This window comes from Pteronotus mesoamericanus, unplaced genomic scaffold (assembly GCF_021234165.1).
Source record: "Pteronotus mesoamericanus isolate MK-2021 breed Mesoamerican mustached bat unplaced genomic scaffold, CSHL_Meso_final contig_130, whole genome shotgun sequence".
NCBI lineage: Eukaryota > Metazoa > Chordata > Mammalia > Chiroptera > Mormoopidae > Pteronotus > Pteronotus mesoamericanus.
The window spans coordinates 15,243,815-15,267,399 of record NW_026555060.1 but is presented as its reverse complement, the minus strand read 5'-3'; the positions used below and the strand labels follow the sequence as shown (position 1 = coordinate 15,267,399).

Genomic DNA, 23,585 nt, shown 5'->3' with positions numbered 1-23,585 from the left:
TTAGGGTCTGAAAGGTTTTGACTGAAAACAATAAAATAATCTTTTGCTTGAACAGGATCATATACATCCTGTTCAATATGTGAATGAACAGGATAATATGTATTTTATTGAACCTAAACAATTTTTTACAAACTGGTTTTCATTAATATTTACCAGGAGGAAAAAAATCCAAATGACAAAAAATAGCACATAATTATGCCTTATAGATAAGTAAGAACTGAACAAAACCTCCTGTTTCCTTTGACAAAAATATTTTCTCATCCTTCAATTTCATATTCCATGGTTTCCCAACAATGTAATTTTTAACTGTTTCATCTGGTTTCTTTTATGGGCATTAACTCACCATTTGTGAAGAGAGGTTCAGGGAGTTTTCTGAAGAAGGATTTTAGTAAACTGCTTATCACATTCAAATCTCGCCATTTCTGGTGGCAAAACAGAAATATAGTAGTTTTGCAGTCAATACCACCAAAGGAAGAAAACACAGTTACCCACATAGAAATAAACAACTTACATCATCTTGTATATCGATATCAGCCATTCCCTTGTTGAGCTCTTCTTGCATACTTGAGATGGCTGCATTATTCCCAGGAACTCTATAAATACCTGTATATTCAAGACCTCTTTCTTCAACTAATTTGCAACATATGTCAACTATTAATGGAATATACTGCAAAACAAGAAATAAACATTTTATTTAATAAACACTGATTTTATATTTAGTTAGTATACGTATACCATAGCTAAAAGGCCATTTCATCTAAAAGAAAATACATAAATTACTGCTTTTTAATAGAGAAAATAAAGAATATAAATACTACAGAACTGGGAACTGATCAAACCAGCAAGAGATACTTGAGACAGTGGGAAAAGAAAACAGGTTGAAACAGGAAAGGAAGGGTCCACAGGGAGGTAACAGTCTAAACAGGAAACAAGAGCAAGTAAGGGGAGTGTGAGAACAGTTCAGTTGAATAAAGAAGAATAAAGTAAAAAAAAGAAGCGGGGAGGAATAACATCAACCAGCTCATAGTATGAATCCTAACATGGGTATTGTAAACACACACACACACACACACACAATTACACTTATTATACTTTCTTAATCAGGTCCTCGTTCCCATCCTTCTTTATGATGCTAAAAGCAGAAACACACATGATTTGAAAATAAATTCTTACTGATCATTTCAGATACATCCCTAATGGCTGAATAATTATTCTATTTCAGAGTCAATACATTAGAAAAACGCATTACAGACAGAATTACTCAACAAACCTTTACAGATCAGAAAAGCTTAGGGAAATCAAGATAAGCTATAAAGAGGAAAATGCTCAGTAAATCAACAGGTACTCTGTTATCTGAATGGCTGTGCACACAGGTCCTATTATGACTACAATGGAATGAACGACTTTAGGAAATCCTGCTGGCTGGTGTCTCCTACCCGATTTGTATGAGCTGGCGGGCAATCATCCAATCTGACCCCGAACGTTCCTGTAGCAGCAGGTTTTTTTTCAAATGTCTTTCTCATAATACTTGGAATGCCTTTTCTCCACGTGCCTTTGTCTTTTGGGGGACTGGTATCATCTTTTGATTGTTATTCAAAATAAAAGAACATAAGAAAGACAATGAAAATGTGAATGTTTATATCATGACTTATAAAATCCTTTATCAATATTTACACACATCTCTCCTGTACTGTAAGTAATATATCCTATATTTACCAAAAATATTGTATTATCATCTCTCCCTAAAACATCACTCCTTTTAACTTTTCATATAATTTAGTGGCTATCAATTATACATCTTTACCTTTTTACACTCTGTACCATGATTTTCTTTAAAACAGTCAAGAAAATAGAATCAATGGGACAACTTCGTAATTAGAATTTTATAGAAAGAAGCACAATTTATCTCAAAATGACAGGGCCTGATCCTCTGCCTTAATCAAATTTGCAGCATAGATGTATGCATTGTACTTTCCTTCACTTTGTCTTTATCACGAGAACTGGCACCTTGGACCTCAGCTTAACGGGAAAGGCCCCACTGGCCTAGACCAGGTCCACAGTGGTCTTTGAGCTAGTGCACACTGGGCTGAGGTCAGCAAAAATAGTACAGAAAAATATGAAAATACCTTTAAAATTCCAATTTTAAATCATTGCATTTGTTAAATTTATCTAAGAATGCCAACATCCAGTACCTTTATTGAGAAGTCTCCTCTCTGACTCTTCCTTCGGAGAATGTGGACTTTGCGTCTTTGGCTCGGATTTAGCACCAAGCAAAGTCTGCCTGATGCTGAGGCTCTGGCGAGGTGTTTTTGGCAATGGTTCTGCTTTGCTGCTGAAAGAAATGAATGTTTCTTAACAATTACATATTTTATATTCATGTTTCTTAAAAATTATGTATTTCATATCCAAATTAACTTATACATATGGTGGAATTCTCACCTCATCAGACTGTTATATTCTTTTATTCTCCGACTAATTAGATCCCTGTTAGTAACACCGGTGTCCTGAAGAATAAAAAGAAGGTAAAATTGGAGAGTGAATTCTAAAAGTAGGAATCCCTATTTTTTTTGAGGCTCCCTATCGTCATACTTTGCTTATTCAATAAAGACACTATATTTACTCTCAGTGGTGGTGTTGTAGAACCCCTGTTCCACATCACCTCCCACGGTCACGATGTGACAAATGTTCCAAGGGCCGCCCTCACTGAGAGAGTTTTTCTGTTTATTTTCTGTACCACAGAAATACTTAGAATAGTACCAGTGATTAGTTAAGTGTTCAACTTATTAACCTGTCATTTTTAATTAATGACTGGGAACCAGAGAGCCAGTTTTTTCTCTAATTCCAGAAAAGAATGATCAGCATTTCAAAACACTCAGTTGGATCAAAGATGAAAAAATACTGCCAAAATTGTTCATTGTTATAGGAGTAGTGAGATAAAGGGTCAGTTAAGTGCCAAAAGTGACAGATTATCAGAAGAGAAAAGCTCAAAACAGTTTTTTTTAAAAAAAAGAAACTCAAGAAGTTAACTTTTATAATATACTATATGGCAAACTTAAGAGTTGACTGTAAAGTGATGATTTTTTTCCTATTAATTCCACATACATTGGCATGTGCCCTCAAAAAAGATTTTTTTAGTTGTCGCATTTTGATTACAATAAACAATGTAAATTACAAAAAATACAGGCTTTGCAGTCAAACAATCTCGAATTCAAAAATGACTTTTCTCACTTCCCAGCAGAGATCGTATGGTTAAGATCTAGAGGATAAGATTTCCCTGTTTAAATCTCAGCCTTGACCTTATCAGCTCTGTGACACTGGGAAAATTATATAACCTCTCTTTGCCACATAGTTTCCTTGTTTGTGAGATGGTGATGATGATAATAATAGGACACATTCATATGGCTGTGAGATTAATTCATGTAAAATGTTTAAAAGAGTGTCTGCTATATGGTGTATGTTCAGTGAATTATGACTTTCTTATTTATAAAACAGGAAAAAATACCTGTGTCTTAACTTTGGATGATAATGGCTGACACTAGGTAAATGCTTATTATCTACCAGGCAGCATGCCTGGTTTTTCCTAAGTACTTAGTTTTTCCTATGTACTATCTCATTAAGTCCTTAAAACAGCCCTCTATGTTTTATAGACAAAGTCATCTGAAGGAAGTTTAACAAGCCACTCTACCAATGCTTAGCACACAGCAGGTGCTTCTAAAACAGGACTGTTACTTAAAGCTGAAATCTACATCCAAGTTCTTAGTCTCCCTGTTTCTTTCCAAAAATTCAGGTCTGGTACTCTCTTTGTAGTAGTGATTGTAGAAAAAAGGTTATACTGATACAATAATGGTGTTAACCTTTAACCACAAACAAGGGAGGGTGTAAACTATCAGAGAAACAGCACAGGCATAAATTTCCATAATTTGGATATAATAGAAATGACTAAAATTGAAGGATATAAATTGCATAACCTTATAGTTAATGTATTCATTTCCGAGTACTGCAGAAAAAGTAAGAGAAAAGAAAGTTGCCCTCTCCCTTTTGTCATAATGATGGGCACACAAAGTGAAAACAATGTGTTAGAAAAACTGTGCCAGTGACACGAAAAAGGTACTCAGTTAAAAGCTAGACATGATCACTGCTGAATTTGTAGTTTAAAATTTAGTTATATACACTTAAAAAACTACCTTTGCTAAAAAAATTCATGTTGTAAAAATATCTTAATGATTGTGAGCTAGAAACTCTTTAAGGTCCTAAACATTATTTCTTATTAAAAAGAAAAACTGGCTTATAACATGATTTCTGTTCATTATAAAGTTTTCTCAAAAACCAATTAATATATTATGATAGATGATAAATTATATTCCTAACTGCATAATTCCACTAACAAAAATCATGTCATTATTTCTTTGCATTTACATAGCAATTTGTTTTCATAAGCATTGTCACTATTACTTAAGCCACATAATATTCCTGCTTTAGAGATAAGAAGACAGATCTGGAATTACTTAGTCATAAAGGCAATGGCCAGAACTAGGAACCAAAGTCTCCTGATCTGTGGCTCACTGCTTCTGAGAAGGTATGCAGAGTATATCAATAATCTATTTTTCTAGTTCTTTCCAATAAGCAAAAATAATAATAAAAAATAGTACAATTGAGTTTTCCTTTCGATCAACTATTTTTATTACTATTATTTTATGTTTAAAAAATAATGTATCAGGTTCTTTCAGTCTTCTGAAAGAAAAAAAGAAGAAAGAAAAATGTGAGCGAACTTGTCCGATTTTATCAACATTATTTTGAACCCACACCTCTTCATTTAGGTTGCTGCTCTCTTGGATGGTCTTGATCCAGGCTAACATATCGTCTCTGTCTTCAGCCTGAAAGAGGCATTCACAGTCTGGTGTGGTGAGGCGGAACACATTTTTCCTTTTGGTCTCACTGTACGAGATGTCTATTAAGCAAGCGTTAACACTGATGGGTTGTTCTTCTTCAGATATAGTCATCTGCTCTCGTTTATCTTTGTACAAGTAAAGTGAATGGCCCCGAAGTACAACATACATCTGCTTCCATGGCCGGATGCTTCCACCAACTCGCTACAAAACATGAAACAGGTCAGGCATACTTAATCCTAGGCTAAATTGCAGTGACAGAATAAACACAATAAGCAACGCTGTTAAGCATAAATGTACGCCAAATGTAGCAGATGTCTGATTTACTTCAATATATACTTGTTAGGAGAGGAAGGACAAAGCTCATGGAGTATAAACAAGTTAGGCAACGTATTCCTATCAAAATCAAGGACAGTGAAATCTCAACTTCAATTTGATTAGGAAAATAAACAGGGTAATTAAGATAAAAACAAGCACAGTAAAATATATTTAAAATGCTAAATGAATAGAAAACAAGAAAAAAGTCAGCCAGAAAATTCTTCTGAGTCAAAGTCAGGCTTAAGACAAGTCATAGGTCATGAAAATAAAAAAAACACTGCATAAGGATGTCCCAAAGTAATATATTTAAGTAATGAATTAACAAAATTAATCAACTTTGTACGATCAAGTAACAACAGTCACATCCAAAGTGAGTTTTCTTAAAATTTTAAACTCTTTTGACAATATTAAAATCTTACTACATTTTAAGGTTTTAGGATATATTTAAAGGAGCCTGAATATTGTAGGACATTTTATGGCAAAAGTTTCATTTTATTGGAATTTACTTAATGAAACATATAGTGATATTGTTATAGTCATTTATATAATTTAGGATTATGATTTATGAAATTAAATGAGGAAATCATAAAGACAACTTAAAATAAAGAACCAAGGAAAGTTAAATAAAAATTTTAAAATTTTAAAATGAAGAAGTGCCACTCTCTAAAGGACTACTCTGTGATAATCTATAACTAATAAATTTTAATGATAAAAGCAAAGTTTCTTCTTAAATACTTCATCTTTTACATTACCAAAATATAAGACAATATATTCCATGGATGATACACAGGACAAAAATTAGAAAATTAAATATGATACAAATTTTTAAAAAAGTAATGTTCCTTTATATTGGATATATAGATTTTTTTAGTTGTCGCATTTTGATTACAATAAACAATGTAAATTACAAAAAATACAGGCTCCCTTTATATAGAAAAAAGTGCTTATAAAAGATGTTTTCCCCTCTTTATTCTGGATATGTTGTCATTTTACATACAGACTTCATGCTTTAGTTTTCAGTGCCTGCATATCTCCTGCTTACAGGAACTAAGAAAATGCACTACCTTTCCCTTATCGGTGACCAGTGGCCGGTAATGGAGCCACCCTTCCTTCGCAGCATCACTGAAAACCTCTGAGGAAGAATCTTTCCTGGATCCAGAGTCTTCTGATGACTTTTGGCTGTCTGTGATCTACAAAAAAGGCCAAAAGGAATTAAAAATAAAAAAGCAAAATGTCAGCTTTCTCCTTTATAAATATTTGCACAATGAAATTGCTTTGCTGAAAGTCTTTTATTTAATGTTCCAAGTGAAAGCCTATTTTTGAAAAATCCTAACTTTATCAATTACATTAGAAAAATTTCTTGCCTTGTTAAAAAATGTAAATTGACTGACATCTTTTTTAAGTCATCTGAAGGAATTTGTAATTATTAAGAAATTATGAAAATAATATAATTTTCCTGTTCTCAAGAGGTCACATTTTAGTGCAAAAAGACAAAGAAGAATTTTAAAAAATGATCAGATTGTGAGCAGTGGCGTCTGAAGACTGAAAAACAGTGAGGTGCAGTGACAAATGGCAGCAGCAGCTATAAATTGGTGGTGCTGAGGCAAGGCCTCTTGAAGAAAGAATATTTAAGTTTAAAACTGGAGGAAAAATTGTTAAGAGAGCCAACTATGAAAGATCAGGGAAAGAAAAGTTCAGGGAAAATGTACAGTTAATGAATGTACACACCATATTTTGCCATGCATAATGCACATCATTTTGCCCAAATTTTTAAGAGAAAAATAAGGATTCAAGTTACACATGAGTAATACTAATTTCATAGCTAGAAAAATGTTTTTAATTCTTTTATTTATGCTTATGCATTAAAAGTATCCCCTTTGCTTAAGGGATGACCAGTTTTTAGCAACTATAATATGGATGAATTTCCTTGTTTTGTTGACTGAGGCTTTTAACAAGTAGTTTCTGATAGAAGCTGTTGGACTCAACAGAATAAATATCTTTATAGTCTGGATTTCTGCCCTACTTAGATTTTAAAAGTATAAGCATGGACTGCCAATTCCACTTGCTGTAAACAAAACTTTTTATACATTTTGTGTGTGTGTGTGTGTGTGTGTGTGTGTGTGTAAAAATAACTTATTGTATTGTATCAGTCCAGGTTCAGAAACTTGTGGTAGGTCAGTTCGAGATAGTTTCATTTCACCTGTAAACTGTATCACTTTTACTGATATTATAATTTTCAAATGTATAATATGTTTACAGATATGCCCTGCATTTAGTCTGCCTTGTTCCTATCTTGATTTTTGTTGAGTCTCCTGCCTGCTTGCCAAAAGCTAGGATGCTTCAGGCCCATGTACAATTGAAAACGGAAGCATCCTTGAGCTTTAAAGCATTGAACAAACTGGAAAATGCAACATACCACATACTGAAGTGAAGGAAGTATGTGTTTTGTGTTTTATTTAATAAAAAGTTTCAAAAAGATTTTTTAATAAAAGATATAAGGTTGATTAAAGGAAAAAAAAGCTCTAGTTTGTTTTCTAGGAAAAAAAAAACAATAGAAAACAATAATGATATCTCTATGCAAAATAATACCCTGGAATACAATGATCAGTTTTGTTTCTATATATAAATAAATAAAAATTGAATTAAACAATAAAACAAAAGATTTTTTTCCTGAAACTTTGAGCCAAAAACACGAACGCACATTATACACGGGAGCGCATTATACATGGCAAAATGCGGTATTTATCAATATCATTTCAAATGGTCACTATTCAATGTGAGTTAGAGAAATGGAAAATTTAGATTGCTTAGGGTCTTTTAGGCCTTGGTAGGAAGACTGAAGGGAGCCATTAGAGAATGAATCAGGGGAGTGGTATTATGTAATCAACGCAGGTCACTGCTTGCTACATGGGGAATGGATTCTGAAAGGACAGCCGTGACAAAGGTGTGTTACTGGAGGAGTCCGGGTGAGGGACGATGACATCTTGGACTCAAGTAGCAGAAGTTAAGACAGGGAGGAGTATAAAGCATCAAGAGGTAGTGGAGACAGGACCCCCGATACGTGAGACAGTGAGAAAGAAGAAACAAGGCTAAATCCTGAATGACACTGGATTTGGTGAGACGGGGAAAACTGGGGGATAAACGTGTCTGGGGGGATGGAGTGCGGGTGATGGCGGTCTCTTGGGCATGTAAACCTTGTACTGCTTATTAAACATCCAAATGAAGGTGGTATGTAGGCACAGTCTGTGTAAGCTGCAGTTCAAGGAAGAGGCCACCGTCAGCAATGGAATCTTTGGGAGACCTCTGCGTAAGATCATCAGGGAAGTAAGCCCAGATAGAGAGGAAAGAGGGGTCAGAACCAGCTCCACACATCCCAACACTTCAAAAAGAGAAGCCAGCAGAAGAAAGTATTTCAGAAAGCGAGTGGGAAATTGAGTTGAATGTTACTGGAAGGTCATTTAAGTTAAAAATCTAAGTAACCATTTGTTTTAAAACCAGAATGTCACTAGTAATGTTAGCTTTAGCAAGGTCACTCTTATGCGTGTGGGTTGAGAAAGATTTGACACGAAGAAGTAGAAACTATGGACAATTTTTTTTTCTAGGAGTTTTGCAGTGAATAGTAGAAATTAAGAATAGAAAAAACAGGAGAAACATGGATTCAAGGAAGGTTTTTAGAACATGCTTATAGAGTAAAGCATTCTTATACATGATGGTGAATAAGCCACTGGAGAGCAACTTTGCAGAAAAGAGGACCTGACAAAATGAGAAGCAATGGAACCCAAAGAAGAAATGTGGGTGTTGGTTTTTAATAGGATAATATTCCAAGTAAAAAGATAAGACTAAGGCAGGCAGAAAGTGTGGGTATAAATGAAAGTAGGTAATATTTTGGTGGAAGAAGGTAAAATAAGGAAATTCCTGTCTAACAGCTTTTATTTTTCCAATGAAGTATGACAAGGGAGGATGAGAGAGGACAAGGGTAGACTGTAGGAGGGAGGGCAGGGGAAAGGCATGAAATAATAATTTTGAGGCTAGGAAAACAAACATGCAACAAAATACAGAAGGACTGCTGAGCAGTTCGATTTGGGGCCATAAACTGATAAAGTGAGAAAAATCAGCATGTGTGTACAGTAGTATACAGGGTAGGACAAAAGTAGGTTTACAGTTGTTTGTATGAAAAATACAATAATAAATAATAATACAAGAATAAACTCTGTGTTTCGTGTACTCACAACTGTAAACCCACTCTTGCCCCAACCTGTATAATATGTTTAGAAATTAGAAAAGGATATTTTATATATTTTCCAAATGCACTTGAAATTTATAGAACAAAAGATTTATGAAATGTATATAAGAGATAAAAGGGATAATTCTCTGTTAAGAGCTAAAGTAAACTAAGGTAAATAGAAACATTTATCATTTGCTTATATTTTTAAAATATTCAATACTGACCTTGATTCCCTTTAGGCTGGATATGTGCTTAAAAGATCTGTTGGAAAAGAAGTATATAGATATTTTCAATAGTTCATAAAATACTTTAAATATGTTAAGAATAGTTTGTATAATACTACTAACCTTTCATTAGTGAGCTGACATTTCATCATTTCCATATTAAATGTTCACTATTCAATACAAGTGAGAAAAACAGCTAATTTTATAATTACTTAAACTTTTGATACAATGAAAGAAGCTTTCTTAGTTGAGCTGGTAACTATTAAAACTATTTCAACAGAAAGTGTGAGATTTTCTTATCCTTTTTTTTAGATCAAAGGAATACTGCTCAGGCTAAACACTGAGCTTTCCATTAGTCATTAATCAGAGTTGCAAAGCTCTATGGAAGATTTCCACAGTGCTAATCACTGGTAAGTAGTTGCCATCAATAGTCAGACATGGAGAGAACAGCATGTCTACAGCCATCCAGCCTGTGCACCCTAAGCCCTAAATGTGGCAGGAAGAGCGCTGCCAGTGCTCGTCCGGGGGCCACTGTGCCCCTCCAAACACATTATAGGAGATTTCAGTAAGAACAGCTGTTGCCACTAAAAAGTCTTAAGGCTTCAGAAGATAGAGTCACATCAGTTACTTTGTTCTTTGAAATTATTTAACTTGAGGGAACAAAGTTGTTTTTTGCTATTTTATTTATTTTTAGAGAGGATTTTATTTACCTATCTTTAGAGAGGGGGAAGGGTGGGAAAGCAAGAGGGAGAGAAAACATCGAAGCAAGAGAGAAACATCGATGGGCAGCCTCCTGGACGCACCAGGTCTGGGACCGAACCCTCAGCCCAAGCATGTGCCCTGATCTGGAATCAAATCGGTGATCCCTCGCCTTGCAAAATGATGCCCAACCAACAGAGCTACGCCAGTTAGGGTAATTTTTTTGTTATTTTTGAATTCCAAATTCTTCCTGGCTGGTGTGGTTCAGTGGATTGAGTGCTGGCCTGCAAACGAAAGGGTCACCGGTTTAATTCCCAGTCAGGGCAAATGCCTGGGTTGCAGGCCTGGTCCCGAGTAGGCAGCGTGTGAGAGGCAACCACACAATGACGTTTCTCTCCCTCTCTGTCTCCCTCTCTTCCCCCTCTCTAAAAATAAATAAATAAATCCTTTAAAAAAATTCCAAATTCATTTAAGGAACTTATTATTTTAAGATGTAACTTAAGATGACACTGTCCTGTCCTCTCAGAAACCACCTCAAACAACAAGGTTACCAGAAACAAATATATAAACTCAATCTCCAACAATTATCAGGAGACATCTGTAGGTTCTGCACTACAATATATGTAGGAAGGTGGTTAACTGCAATGAAATAAAAAATTAATACAGGAAGAGAGGACGCCACTGGTTACACACTTCAAACAAAACTATACAGCACTGTTCTCTGAGAGAGCCAATCTACCGTCCCTGGTTTGGAACAATGGGAGGGAGGGTGCTTTTGCTGGTGACAGGAGCCTCATTTATTACCACGAATATCAGGGAAGGTGAGAACTAAGGATGAAACACTCAGTTTCGCCATCTTGCAAGGAGCACTGTGTAGGGTAGACTCTGAAATGAGGCAGTTACTGATATCTTTCAGTGAGGAAGAAGTAAATGTTAAAAGAGCTCACAAATCAAATCCTGCATCAGAAAAATTCCTGCTCACGTGGATCTCTACGATGGCCACACCTCACACCAACTTTCCTCAAACTGCTGGTGCACACACAATGCAATAGATAGATTATGTATCATAAAAATCTACACTTGAAACATGTAGAAACTTATTAAGCAATGTTACCCTGATAAGTTTAATTTAAAAATTCAATTAAATTTAAAAATTGGTGGTATGGGAAGAACTGATTTTATTGGAATACAAATAATCATCAAATAAGAGCTTCACAGAATCTATATATAAAAATACTATAATAAAAAAGACAAACTGTTGTTTGACAGAAGGTTCAACATCATAAAGAAGTCAATATTCCCTATACTAATCTATAAATTAAATATGGTGTCAATGAAAATATTCATAAGAGTTTAAGAACTAGAAAATTAATTTTCAAGTTCAAATAGTAGAATAAAAATAGCAAGGAAATTTGGAAAATTACAAAGTAATTATCCCCATATAATTTAAAACATTATAAAACCACTATAATTAACAGAATTTGGTATACACAAATAAAAAGATGAATTAACTGAACAGAATAAAGTCTAAAAATAAAACTAAATATATCTAAACATTTAGTATACAATAAAGATGAAATATCAGTGGAAAGTATAACACTCAATATAACATTCAAGAGATGATTTTGGGACAACTGAGAGACAATGGAAAATATAAAGTTAGCTCTTTATTTCATTAATTAGAATAAAATAAATTTCAGGTGAATCAAAGTTGTAAATATACAAAAAAGAGAAAGAAAAGAATACAAATTTGAGAAGTAAACAATGAAGAATTGTTATAATTCTGGAGGAAAGACTTTTTATCAGCATGACTCAAAATCCAAATGCCATTTAAAAACATTCCTAAATTTGACTGCAAAAAAATAAAATGTTTAACCTTTTTTTTCATGGTTTAAAAAATTAAGAAAACCTAATGGAAAATAATGAATTGGAAAAAGATTTGCAATACTTATCTAAAAAAAAAAAAGCTAGTTTCTTTTACTTAGAGAGCCCCCAGAAGTAAAGAAAAACCAGCAGGAAACATGAAAAAGCAGTTCGCAGAAAAATAAATAAATACCTCTTAAGTATACATGAAATGGTGTTCAACTAATAATAAGAAATTTTCAAATTAAAACTACAATATGATACCATCAGAGTTACAAAATAACCACACGATGAATAACATGCTGTGTTGATTAGGGGAGCAAAAAAGGGAGACTTTTGTACACTGTTGGTGGGCACATGATTTGGTATAATCTTTATGGTGAGCAACTGAAGAATAAATAACAGGAATAAATTTCTATAAATCAAATATGGTGTCAATGAAATACCACCCAGTCTGTGGTATTTTTGTTGTAGCAGCCCGAATGGACTGAGACAGCCACTGCTAGTTTATTTGGCACTTTGTGAAAATCAGAAAAAGGACCTTCTTCCCCAGAGAGATGCAGGCCCTCACTCAGAGGAGAAATCATCATTTGCTCTCTTGTGCTCTTATGAATGCAAAACATATCCATACCCCTTCATGTAACAATCCTTTACCAACTATATTTTTCACATGTAATGATGTACAGATATAGTCACTGAAGTATTGTTTGTGGTAGAATAAGATTTGACCAGTCTAAAAGTCTATTAATAGAATATAGAACACTGGTTGGATATACTATGGTACAACTATTCAATGGAAAATTAAACAATCACGAAAAAGAATGAGTCAAGAATGTATGCATTGAATTATCTCCAAGAACAGTGTATACAGCATCTATCTCTCATTTGTTTATAAAAAATAATTGGAATAGACACATAAGCATAGGTAAATTGCGCGTGCAGTTTTATGCATAGTGTAACTCTGGAAATTATACAAAAGAAAACAAAATATAGTAATATGTAAAAGTAGAAGTGGGTAGCTAGAGGCTTAGAGTGGGAAGTGATTACTTAATACACATTTTTGTGTTGGTATACTACTGACTTTTAAGTATTAATTTAAAAAATCAATTAGGATATAGTAAGAACTTTGATTACATTTCTAATGTAATAAACTCAGAAAACATAAAAGACATCATTAAATTCAATATTTATACATCAAAGTGATGCTGAACACCCACAAATAAATATAAAAAAGAACATGCTTGAGACTTACAATTTTGCATCTTCTCTGTAATCATCTAAGCCTTCATCATATGATTTTGATCTTTCTGTCTTTGAGTTGGGCTGGGCATCCAGGCTGGGAGGTCCAACGGATTCTGGAATTAAAATCCAACATTTAGACATTTGCAAAGATTTTCCAGATTCTTTTCATAGTGACAAGATCACAGTGCATCAAAGTATTCTAAATAGAAAATGGAGAATGAGAGATGGTTTACATAAGCACTCACTGAAACATACCCTGGTCATGGGAGAGCTGACGTCGAATTAAAGGAGCTGAAGTTGTAAGGCTGGGAGGGACTGTTGCTAGAGAGGGTGCTTGAGAGGTAGAGGCTGAGATGACAGCAGAAGCGGGAATATGCGCAAGATCATGATCAATGCTAGGGCTAGTTGGTTCATCTATTAGATAAAATAAAAATTGAAATGTTGAATGACCTAATTGTTATTAATAACAATAACAGAACAAATAACCATTTATCATTATTAAAAGAACCAGATAAAGATTTTAACACTTAACCACTAAAATACCAATAAATGGTATATTCAGCCTGTTAAAAAATCTACTTATACAGTTATCATTCCAGTAATTCCAAATAATTCTGAGAATATGGTATAAGAAATTAAATAAGTTGCTTCTTTTGCTTCTTCTACCAATCAACCAAGACCTTTGCTAATGGATAATCAAGATACCAGAATTTATAGGTATTCAGAACCTAAACCTATAAAAGCAGAGCAATCACACACCACCCTAAAATAATTATTTTCCAAATTTTAAATTCATTGCACATTATCATTTCAGGCAGCTAAGCAAGGCTTAGAGATTGGCTGAGGCTTACCGTATTTTGCTGTATATATTGCACACTTTTTTGCCCAAATTTTTGAGGGAAAAATAAGGATGGGCATTATACATGGGTAGTACTAATTCTGTATCTATATAAATGTTCTTAATTCTTTTATTTGTGCTTATGTGTTAAAAGTGTAACTCTATAAAGCAATAACAATATCCATATGTTCAAAAATAAATGCTAAAACTCCTTTATAATATAAAAAACAAGTATCTAAACATAAATTAATTTATTAATTAATTAAAAAATTAAAATGAAAGGTTTTTTTTCCCCCTGAAAGTTTGGGCCAAAAACATGGGTGCATATTAGACACAGGAGCACATTATACACGGCAAAATACGGTAACTTTCGAAGTATCAGTTCCTAAAATCTTACCTTTCTCCACCCCTACTCTCAAGTGTATTTTCAATTTTTGTAGGAAAAAAGAAAGGACAGTATATAGTTGCCAGAAGAAGTTACACATTTTCAAGGCCAGTGCTATGGATGGAATGTTTGCGTCTCCCCACCCCACCCCCACCTCTGCCCCTCTGCCCCCAATTTCTTATGTTGAAACCTAACACCTAATGAGATGGTGTTTGGAGGTGGGGCCTTCAGGAGGTAATTAGGTGATCAGTCTTCACGCTCATGAATAAGATTAGCGACCTTATAAAAGAGACCCCAGGAAGCTCCCTTGCTCCTTCCAAGATATGAGAACATGCCTGTAAACCTGGAAGTGCGTCCTCAACAGATACTGAATACACTGGCACCTCGACTTTGAGACTTCCTAGCCTCCAGAACTGTGGGAAATAAATTTCTGTTACTTAAGCCACCCGGTTGATGGTATTTTTGTTATAGCAGCCTGAATGGACCAAGACAGCTACTGCTAGTTTATATTGCACTTTAGTACAAATCAGGAAAAGGACCTCTTCCCCAGGGAGATGTAGGCCCTTACTCAGAGGAGAAATCACCATTTGCCTCTTTGTACTCTTTTTAAAATATAAATATTTTAGGTGTTATAAATTTTAACCTTCTCAAAAGACTGCCATGGGCAGAATTGTATATGTGAATGCACATGCATGCATAATAACAATAGCTAACATATTAATTGTGCTTACTAGGTACCAGCACCATTTTAAATACTTTACATATATTACTTCATTTAATTCTTACGAAATTCTATAAAGTACTATTTTATAGATTGTTCTATAGAAATACTATTTAAAAAAACCAAGATAAATAGGCAACTTGTGTAAGTTACCAAGCCCTACATTTGAACCCAGACAGTCTGATACCAGAGTTCCTGCTCTATAAGTATAAATTATATTTGTTTTCCAAATTGGCTAACAATAGTTATGTTCAAAATTCTTACTTTTGTAAATATTTCAGGAGTTTAAATTATATTTTAGGCTAAGAGAATGTAATTTAATAGGATGCAAGACCTATAATCCTTAAAACTAAATGCCTTAACCCTTAGAAAATCATAATAAAAACCTTTAAAGGGTGTAATATAAATGATAAAACAGAGTTTTGACTCCTTGGTATAAAAGGTCAAATATTTTATTTTAGACCAATCCTAAGAATGCTCTACCATCTTAATGATTAGCACTATAGCAAGAAAATAATGACACTAAATTATAACATTTCCATTTTATGGCTAAAATAAGTAAATTCAGACTACCGTATTTTCTGTTTTTTGTTTTTTTATACAATTTCCTTTAAAAGCAGCTCTTTAAAATTTAGCAATAGAAAATATTTTGAATATTTCTCTGTGAATGAATTTTACTAAGCCCATGACAGTCAGAATGCAATCATTCTTTTCCCAAAGCAAGGAGATAACTGAGGTTTTTACTTCATTAAGGACAAAAGTTTAATTTTACTAAAGGCTGACCAGTCTTTAAAAATGCATTAGTATTTAAATCACTACAATTAACAAATTTTTTTTTCCAAATGATACATATGTATAAAGTAAGTTTGGTCTATGGAATCTGCTGGTCCACAATTCTGATATGGATTCATGAGTACTGACATGAATGGGAAAATACCGTTTTCTTTAGGAGTTATCTGGCTTATGTAGTATTAATTGTTTGAAGAGATTTCTGCAGTAAAAATACTCACTAGATTGGTTCAGATTAGGTCTATTGCATAAATCCATAGAGAGAAAATATTTAGAAAGGCATTTTTAAAAAAGGAGATGATACTCCTGTGAAACAATGTTTCTCAAAGCACAGCAACCCTCCCTCTGGGGATATGTGGTTATCACACATGTCAAAGAATGTCTACAAGGTCCTGCAGGAGAGTCTCTCAAGCGAATCGATATTACACCTTGCAAAGTAATCTAAAACATTTTGAGATTTATTTATGTAAAATCAAATATCATGGAATGAAATTCAAACGGTGCATGGAGTAACCATTAAAACAAAATTTCAAAAGCAACTTTTTTATGACTCTGAATTTCCTGGAGGTATTCATTCATTCATTATCTTCTGAGTTACTACACTTTGGAGGAAATTTTTGAAACACACTGGATATGACAATCTCTGCTTCAAGTATATGAGTGCAAAAGCACTCAGCGGATAGACACCCACCTGTTCTAGATGGTAAGAGTTTGTGGAGGAGGTGTAGGCAGAAGGCTAGAATATTGCCTTATACTCTGTACTGTTTGCATTTTTTAGAATAAATATTTTTACTACTATGTTAAAGAGAAAAGAAAAACCTAAGTATACTTTTAAAATACACAAATATGAAAATCTTTCTACTGTTTTAATTATTACCAATGTGTGGATTATATAGAACTTAGAATAATTCAGGTTTATCTCATTTTCCAATGTAAGAAAATAGACCTTTAGTTGACCAAAGGGAAAACAAAAAATTTCGAAGACTGTGCCGTCAGATTTTCAATGAATTTCTAAATTTTTTAATAAACTTAAATATTCTGTCAGATGAAAATAGCTGATTATCTTTGTCCTAGGATGCCACATGCTACATTAAGATACCAAATAATGCATGCAAAACACATATTATGAACTCTTAGGGCTATACTTGCTATTATCAAGAGGCATCATCATTCATGATAAAATGAATTACATTATCAAACAAGTAATGTGAGGCCTTAATTAACTCTGTTCACTTAAGTAAACAAACTTTTAAAACGTGAAAGAGTATGTCAAAGCAGTTATACATTTTTGGAGAACAGTGTTTTCCAAATATCTTCCATAATTAAATATGGGTTTTTCCAAATGGAGACTATGTTATTCTATTTAAATTAATTATTCATATCTGAATAAGAAATTTCTACTACTGTTATTTCTTTTTTTCCTCTTATTTTATTGCTCATGCTGTTACAGTTGTCTCACTTTTCCCCCCTTCACCCCTCGACCCAGCCCGACCCCCACGTCCACAGTCAGTCCCCACCGCGTTGTCCATGTCTTGGGTCCTTCATATATATCCTTATCAATGGAAATTTTAGAACTAAAAGATTTCACAAATCAAGAAAAGTGTACACATGTACAAAATCAAGGAAGCATATTGTAAAACTTTATGTATAACTGTTATGAGTTATTTTTCAAGCAATAAAGTATGAAAAAAGAATGGAAGCCCTAAAATACATTGAGAACTCTTGTAAATAAGAACCACTAAAATCACAGCAGAAAAAGAGAAAGCACATGCAAAGACAATTCATGGGAGAAATGCAAACGCCTAATAAAAATGTGAGAAAAAAACTTGTGAAAACCTGACTACTAATGAAACAACCAAATAAAATAGTGATAACATTCCTTTTTTTATCTAATAAACTGGCAAATATTTTCACTTCATGATGTTCTTATTCTAATATTTCCTCTTGGTATTCTCCAAGATGACCGTAGTGCATATGCATCATTTAGCTGTCCACCTATCTCTGAGGCTTGTTGGAGTTCACTGGGGTGGCTCACCTTCCTGTGAAGGGCACCTGACCTAGGCCTGACCCATCCCAGGGCCCTATCCCTCTGAGTCCACAGTGACTGGCCCAGGGGTGAGAACATGACCCAGTCAGGACTAATTATAGTATCTTCATCTCAGATTTGATATACAGACACTGAGAAAATTACAGTTTCTCTTCCTTTTCTCAGGAAATAAGAACTGTAACAATTCGTAAATTGTGAGTTGCCAGTGGCCATCTTTTTCACTATTTGGAGAAAAAGTATCTGAGAATAAAAGAATCAAAACTGAGGAAAAAAATGACAATCTTGATGTCAAATCACTGAGTATCCTGATGTACGTCTACCCTAGAACTTCCCCACTGTGAGGAGATGTTCCTTTTTAGCATGAGCTCATTTGAAATACGTTTCTACTATCTGTAACCAAGATAATTCTGACCAATACAGAAGTAGAATGCAATGTGTTTCTAGCTCCCTTTCACAAACGAGCATCATACACATCTGTGCAAGCATCTGTAACAATGTCCAATGACAGATTAGAACAAAGAGCAAAAAAGGACCCTTCTAAAATGAGCTGGATTAGGTGGAATTTTTCTCACAGGTCACATAATTACTCAAGAAGAACACATCATCAGTGTAGTTTGTACTTTATAAATTATAGTTGAGAACAATTTTATACAACTCAGTGAAATTATCAGAATTTTTGGCATAGGCTGTAGAATAACCAATTCCTTGACGTAATTTTGCTTTTTATTTCACTTCTGCTTGAAACAGGTGATGCTACCACTCCTCAAACCACAGTATAACTATTTAAGAAATGTTAACACTATAGTATTCAATAATGGAGTAAATTATACGTCACATGAAGAGGGATCAATTTAAGTTGGAAGAAACAGTAACTACTATGAAAGTAAATTCATGTTTCCAAAACAGCAAGAGAACATGTATATGTATTTTTATTTTTTTACTAAAAATATGGATTGAACTGTTTCTTTTCCAAGTCCTACAAGAAGGGACATTCACTGCAAATGACCTAAAAAGTCAATCTGTATCTCAAACAAAACACATTTAAAAATCTTTGATATTTTTCCTTGTCCTTATGGAAAAGGAAAATAAATACTGCTAATGGATTTTTGTCTTAAAAGAAATTCAATGACACAACTTCCTTTCTTTTCATGTGCAGTCTGATATGTAAGGTGGGATTATCTTTCCCATAGGGAAACGTGAGCTCTTTCTTTACCAATCTCGATCTTTTAATCTTTGGCAATACCACAGGTTTTTTTCAATCTAAATTAAATTTAAACCCAATGAAATAAAAGTCATCCTAAAAAAAAAAAAATGAACTCCCTAGGCAAATTTTAACCAACCCCATTAACACCAATTAGTGAACATTAGGTAAGAAAAGTGCTGGGGTGATGCAGTAAGTCCTGTTACCTTTTACATAAACTGGTAAGGGCGTACCATCAATCTAGTTCAAATATTTCCGTTTTTTATAATAATAATTCAACTCATCAAACTGGAATTCAGGTTTTTAATTAAGACCAAGCATCTTTAATAGTCAGCTCAATAAACACACAGTTAAATTAGTATTTGGCTTTTTGAAAGACATTTTTAGATCTGGTTATCTTAACTAAGAAATTCAACGCTGTATCTTCCTACTAGATAGCTGATTTTTTTAAAGGTCAGTAAGGGAGGAGGATTTTGAATACTTGACTCATACTTACTATGACCATATGGCAGTTGGTACTGAAGTGAAGGGAGAGGGGTTTCAAGAGGAACTGCTATAACAGTAGAAATGTGAAAGGCAGATGATGAAATAAGAGTAAAAGCAGGAATGTGTGCAATGCCATGGTCAATTCTGGGCTTAGCAGCTCATCCACAAGGTAGGATGCACTGTATTAAAACAGTAAGTACACTAAATTTTATAAGGTCAAGTGGAAGTATTACTTTTAGATCTGTCACAGATGGTGGGTTACAATTACTTTGCTGAATTTCTGCGGTCCCATTGATCAGAGAAGGTTTGCATCTATGGGAGGGGACATGTGTGTATGAAAAATGATCCAGCTTGCCAGCTGACAAATGCTGCAAATAAGCATTTTGAGAAATGCAACATTTACTTAAAAAGAATTTTAATGCACCAATTTCATCAATCTGTAAAATTATTAATTTTCACACATAAAATAAGAAAACTGCTGGCAATGGAGAAGACTGAGCAGGAAATCAAGAGGCTTTGATTCTATCTTGTTTGACTTTGTGAAGCCACTTAACTTTTCTGGGTATTAAGTTTATTACCTATAAGATAAAGAAGGTGCACTAGAATTATCAGGAGGGTCAACTCTAGTTCAAGAGGCTGAGAATAATAAATCCACTAAAGGGGTAAAATTATGTATTTATTTTATAGTAATATAAAACCCTAGATTTTTCTAAACAAGGGATTTGTTAGGGGGCTTTCCAGGTTTGTATCTATTTTATAAACTGACAGATGGGGCTGACAGTGTAGTTACTATTGTATCTATTTTCAACATGAATAGCTGAAAATCTAGAAAATATACTTTTGGGAAATATTTGCATAGTTTTTATAAGCGCAAAGTTTAAAAAAATTATTTCCCTAAATAAATAAGCACATTATTCTGTAAGGTGTGCTACAGATAAATTTGAAATATTTTAGGATAAAAGCTAGTGTTACTATCAAAAGGAAGATAAATGAGCATCTAAAATCATCCTGTGGTGAACAATTTAGTTAATTGGAACAAATTTATTTAGTGAAAAGATTCCAAATCTGAGCTAAAAATGGTGAATATTAAATTCAGAATTATTTTTTAGGCTAAGATTTAAGAGTAAAAAGGCAGGATTTAAATGCAACACAGTTTCAGAGCACTGTCAAAAGAATTCGCGATCTGGAAGTAGCAGGAAATCAACTCTCTCTGTTACCAGCTGAGAGACCTTAGGCAATATACTGAGCCTTCCTTGTCCATAAAGTGGGTTATGTATTGCTGACCTAAAGTTCTTACCAGACTATCATAAGGTCTGGTACATGAAATACTTAATAGGTTATAAAGTACTACAGAAGTTTTGGGTTGCTTTTATTATATTAAAAATTATTTCACATCATCACTCAAATAATTAAGCAAAAAACTCTAATAACTATGTATGGTGTTAGATGGGTACTATATCGGGGTGATACCTTAGTTATATGTATACCTGAAACTAATATAATCTCGTATGTCAACTGTAATTGAAAAACAAAAAAAAACATTTAAAGTAAAAAAAATTTAAAGATTAAAAAACCAGTGGAGTCACATTTTTGGAAAAGTTGAATATGAAAACAAATTATAGATGATAGAGTACAATTTTTCTCTTTACAGATTTGTTTTGCAAAAAGACTAGTATGTATTTAGTATAAGAGAGGGTTTGGAATACTCAGTGTATTCTCCTACAATATCACTGTTGGCATTAAAGACTAGAGCTCCCAAAAGGAGAAGCTGGGTATAAGGTGACACATTTCCTTTTGGATAAATTTCAGATAGCTAAGCTCACCTGAACAGAGACTGTCATTTACAAGCTTTAAAACTTCTATTTGGTTTAAAGTGGCAGTGCCAATAAGGCTACACCAATCTAATTCAACTTCACTTAAGCTAAAACAAGTATGCACCACATTGAACAACTTTGGTGTGACGAGAACAAAGTACTAGAAAGATGGCAAAAAAAGGGGAAAATAAATATGAGATGAATTATGGATATAAGTAACACAGCTATAGTTTCTTCACCTTTATAGTTGAGAGCAGTATAAATTAATGCACAAAGTCAAGATTGTACAATACATCTTAATATTTGCTACTAAATGTCAACTTACTACAAACTCATTCATTTGGTGTTTTGTGTTTATTTGTAAAAGAAGTTATGAGAACTCAAGATGGCAGAGGAGTGAGTGGAAGTCACACTGACCTCCTCCCAGGACCAACCTGGAATTACAACTAAATTGTGGAGAAATCACCTGGAACAAACAACTGAACAGTAGCGTGAGAGGAGCCTTGTAACCTCAGAGACAGAAGAATCGGCTTTAGCGCAATCTGAATGGTAAGGAATGCGGCATAGACCTGAGAAGGCGGGTGGGGTGCCCACGGGCGGCAGCACCAGAAGGATATTGAATCGACCAGTTGGGTCCTCCTGAGAAGAGCGAGGTGTAAACCAAAAGCGGGGATCTCTAGGCCACAGCACCAGAGCCTAAAAAGTACACAGAAAACAGCCAGCTGCAAAAAGTGGCAGGGTTGCTCTCTGCCAGAGACAGGCGGCTGGAGACGCAAATAGCCTCCTATAGGACCAATGCAAAATGTTTATTTGCAGCCAGTTACCCTGGTCTCCTGCAAAGGCGGGGGCAGAGTAGGCTAGAGATGCATGACGAGACTGGGGAAGGAGGCTTTGGGGAGAGAAATGAGAGAGTAGCTGGCGGGATCTCAGTGCTGATTCATCCCCAATGTGGCAGCAGCCATTTTGCTCAGGCAAAAACCACTCCCCCTGAGCAGCACCAGCGTCACAGGACTCCATAGCCCCACCCCCAGGTGGGATTCCACCCCACCCTGTGCTGTCTAAGCTGTCTGCTGAGTGCAGAGTGGTAGCCAAAGAGAGTAGATCCCTGGATAAAGGGGGTGTAGAGAGGTCTGGAAACACTTGAGGAGAGATTGGGGATGGAGGCTTTGGGGAGAGAACAAAGAGAGTAGCCAGCAAGATCCCAGTACGGACTCCTCCCCCATACAGCAGCATCATGAAAGGACCCAATAACCCCGCCCCCAGGAGGGACTCCGCCATGCCCTTAGCTGTCTAAGGCCCCTTGCTGAGTGCAGAGTGTAGATTAACAGCTGAAGGAGAAAGCCACAGACAGCAGACTCCTGGAAGCCTCGAACAGACTGCTAAGGTCAGACAGGGTCAACATCTGACACCATCGAAGGCAGATACAGAAAGTAAAAATAGCGGTCTCCTACCATAGAAGTTCACACCACAGTCAGGAAATCAAGACAGATCAATTTAAGAAGCAGAAGCCAAAAAGAAGAGTTTCACAAATAATGGGAAGACAAGAAATACGCCACACTCGAAGCGAAAGGAGGAATCCCCACAAAGAGACAAAATGAAAGAGAAGAAAGTAAACTATCAAACATTGAGTTCCAAACAACGGTTCTAAGGAAGCTCAATGAGCTCAGGGAGCTCAGAGAGAATTACAGAAAACTACACGGAAACTATGAGAAACTTACTGAAAACTATATCAGCATGAAAAAGGACATAGAAACTATCAAAAAGAGACAAGAGGAAATGAAGAATACAATTTCTGAATTGAAGAACACAGCAGAAGGAATCAAAAGCAGGCTAGATGTAGCTGAGGA

General features: G+C 34.6%; 1 protein-coding gene across 6 annotated transcripts in view; it reads right to left on the bottom strand.

The window, feature by feature from the left end:
• Positions 1–23,585, bottom strand: part of ARHGAP21 (Rho GTPase activating protein 21) — a 134,658-nt gene that overhangs the window by 12,480 nt on the left and 98,593 nt on the right. For 3 of the 6 annotated variants that reach the window (XM_054592589.1, XM_054592600.1, XM_054592593.1), the window contains 10 exons: positions 13,713–13,871; positions 13,468–13,570; positions 9,654–9,690; positions 6,269–6,394; positions 4,806–5,090; positions 2,440–2,504; positions 2,193–2,332; positions 1,437–1,579; positions 512–667; positions 344–422 (listed from right to left, as the gene is read on the bottom strand). In XM_054592589.1, the coding sequence (XP_054448564.1) occupies positions 344–422; positions 512–667; positions 1,437–1,579; positions 2,193–2,332; positions 2,440–2,504; positions 4,806–5,090; positions 6,269–6,394; positions 9,654–9,690; positions 13,468–13,570; positions 13,713–13,871 (1,293 nt within the window). The remainder of the gene's footprint in view (positions 1–343; positions 423–511; positions 668–1,436; positions 1,580–2,192; positions 2,333–2,439; positions 2,505–4,805; positions 5,091–6,268; positions 6,395–9,653; positions 9,691–13,467; positions 13,571–13,712; positions 13,872–23,585) is intronic. The other 3 variants (XM_054592595.1, XM_054592602.1, XM_054592604.1) reach the window with 2 other exon arrangements.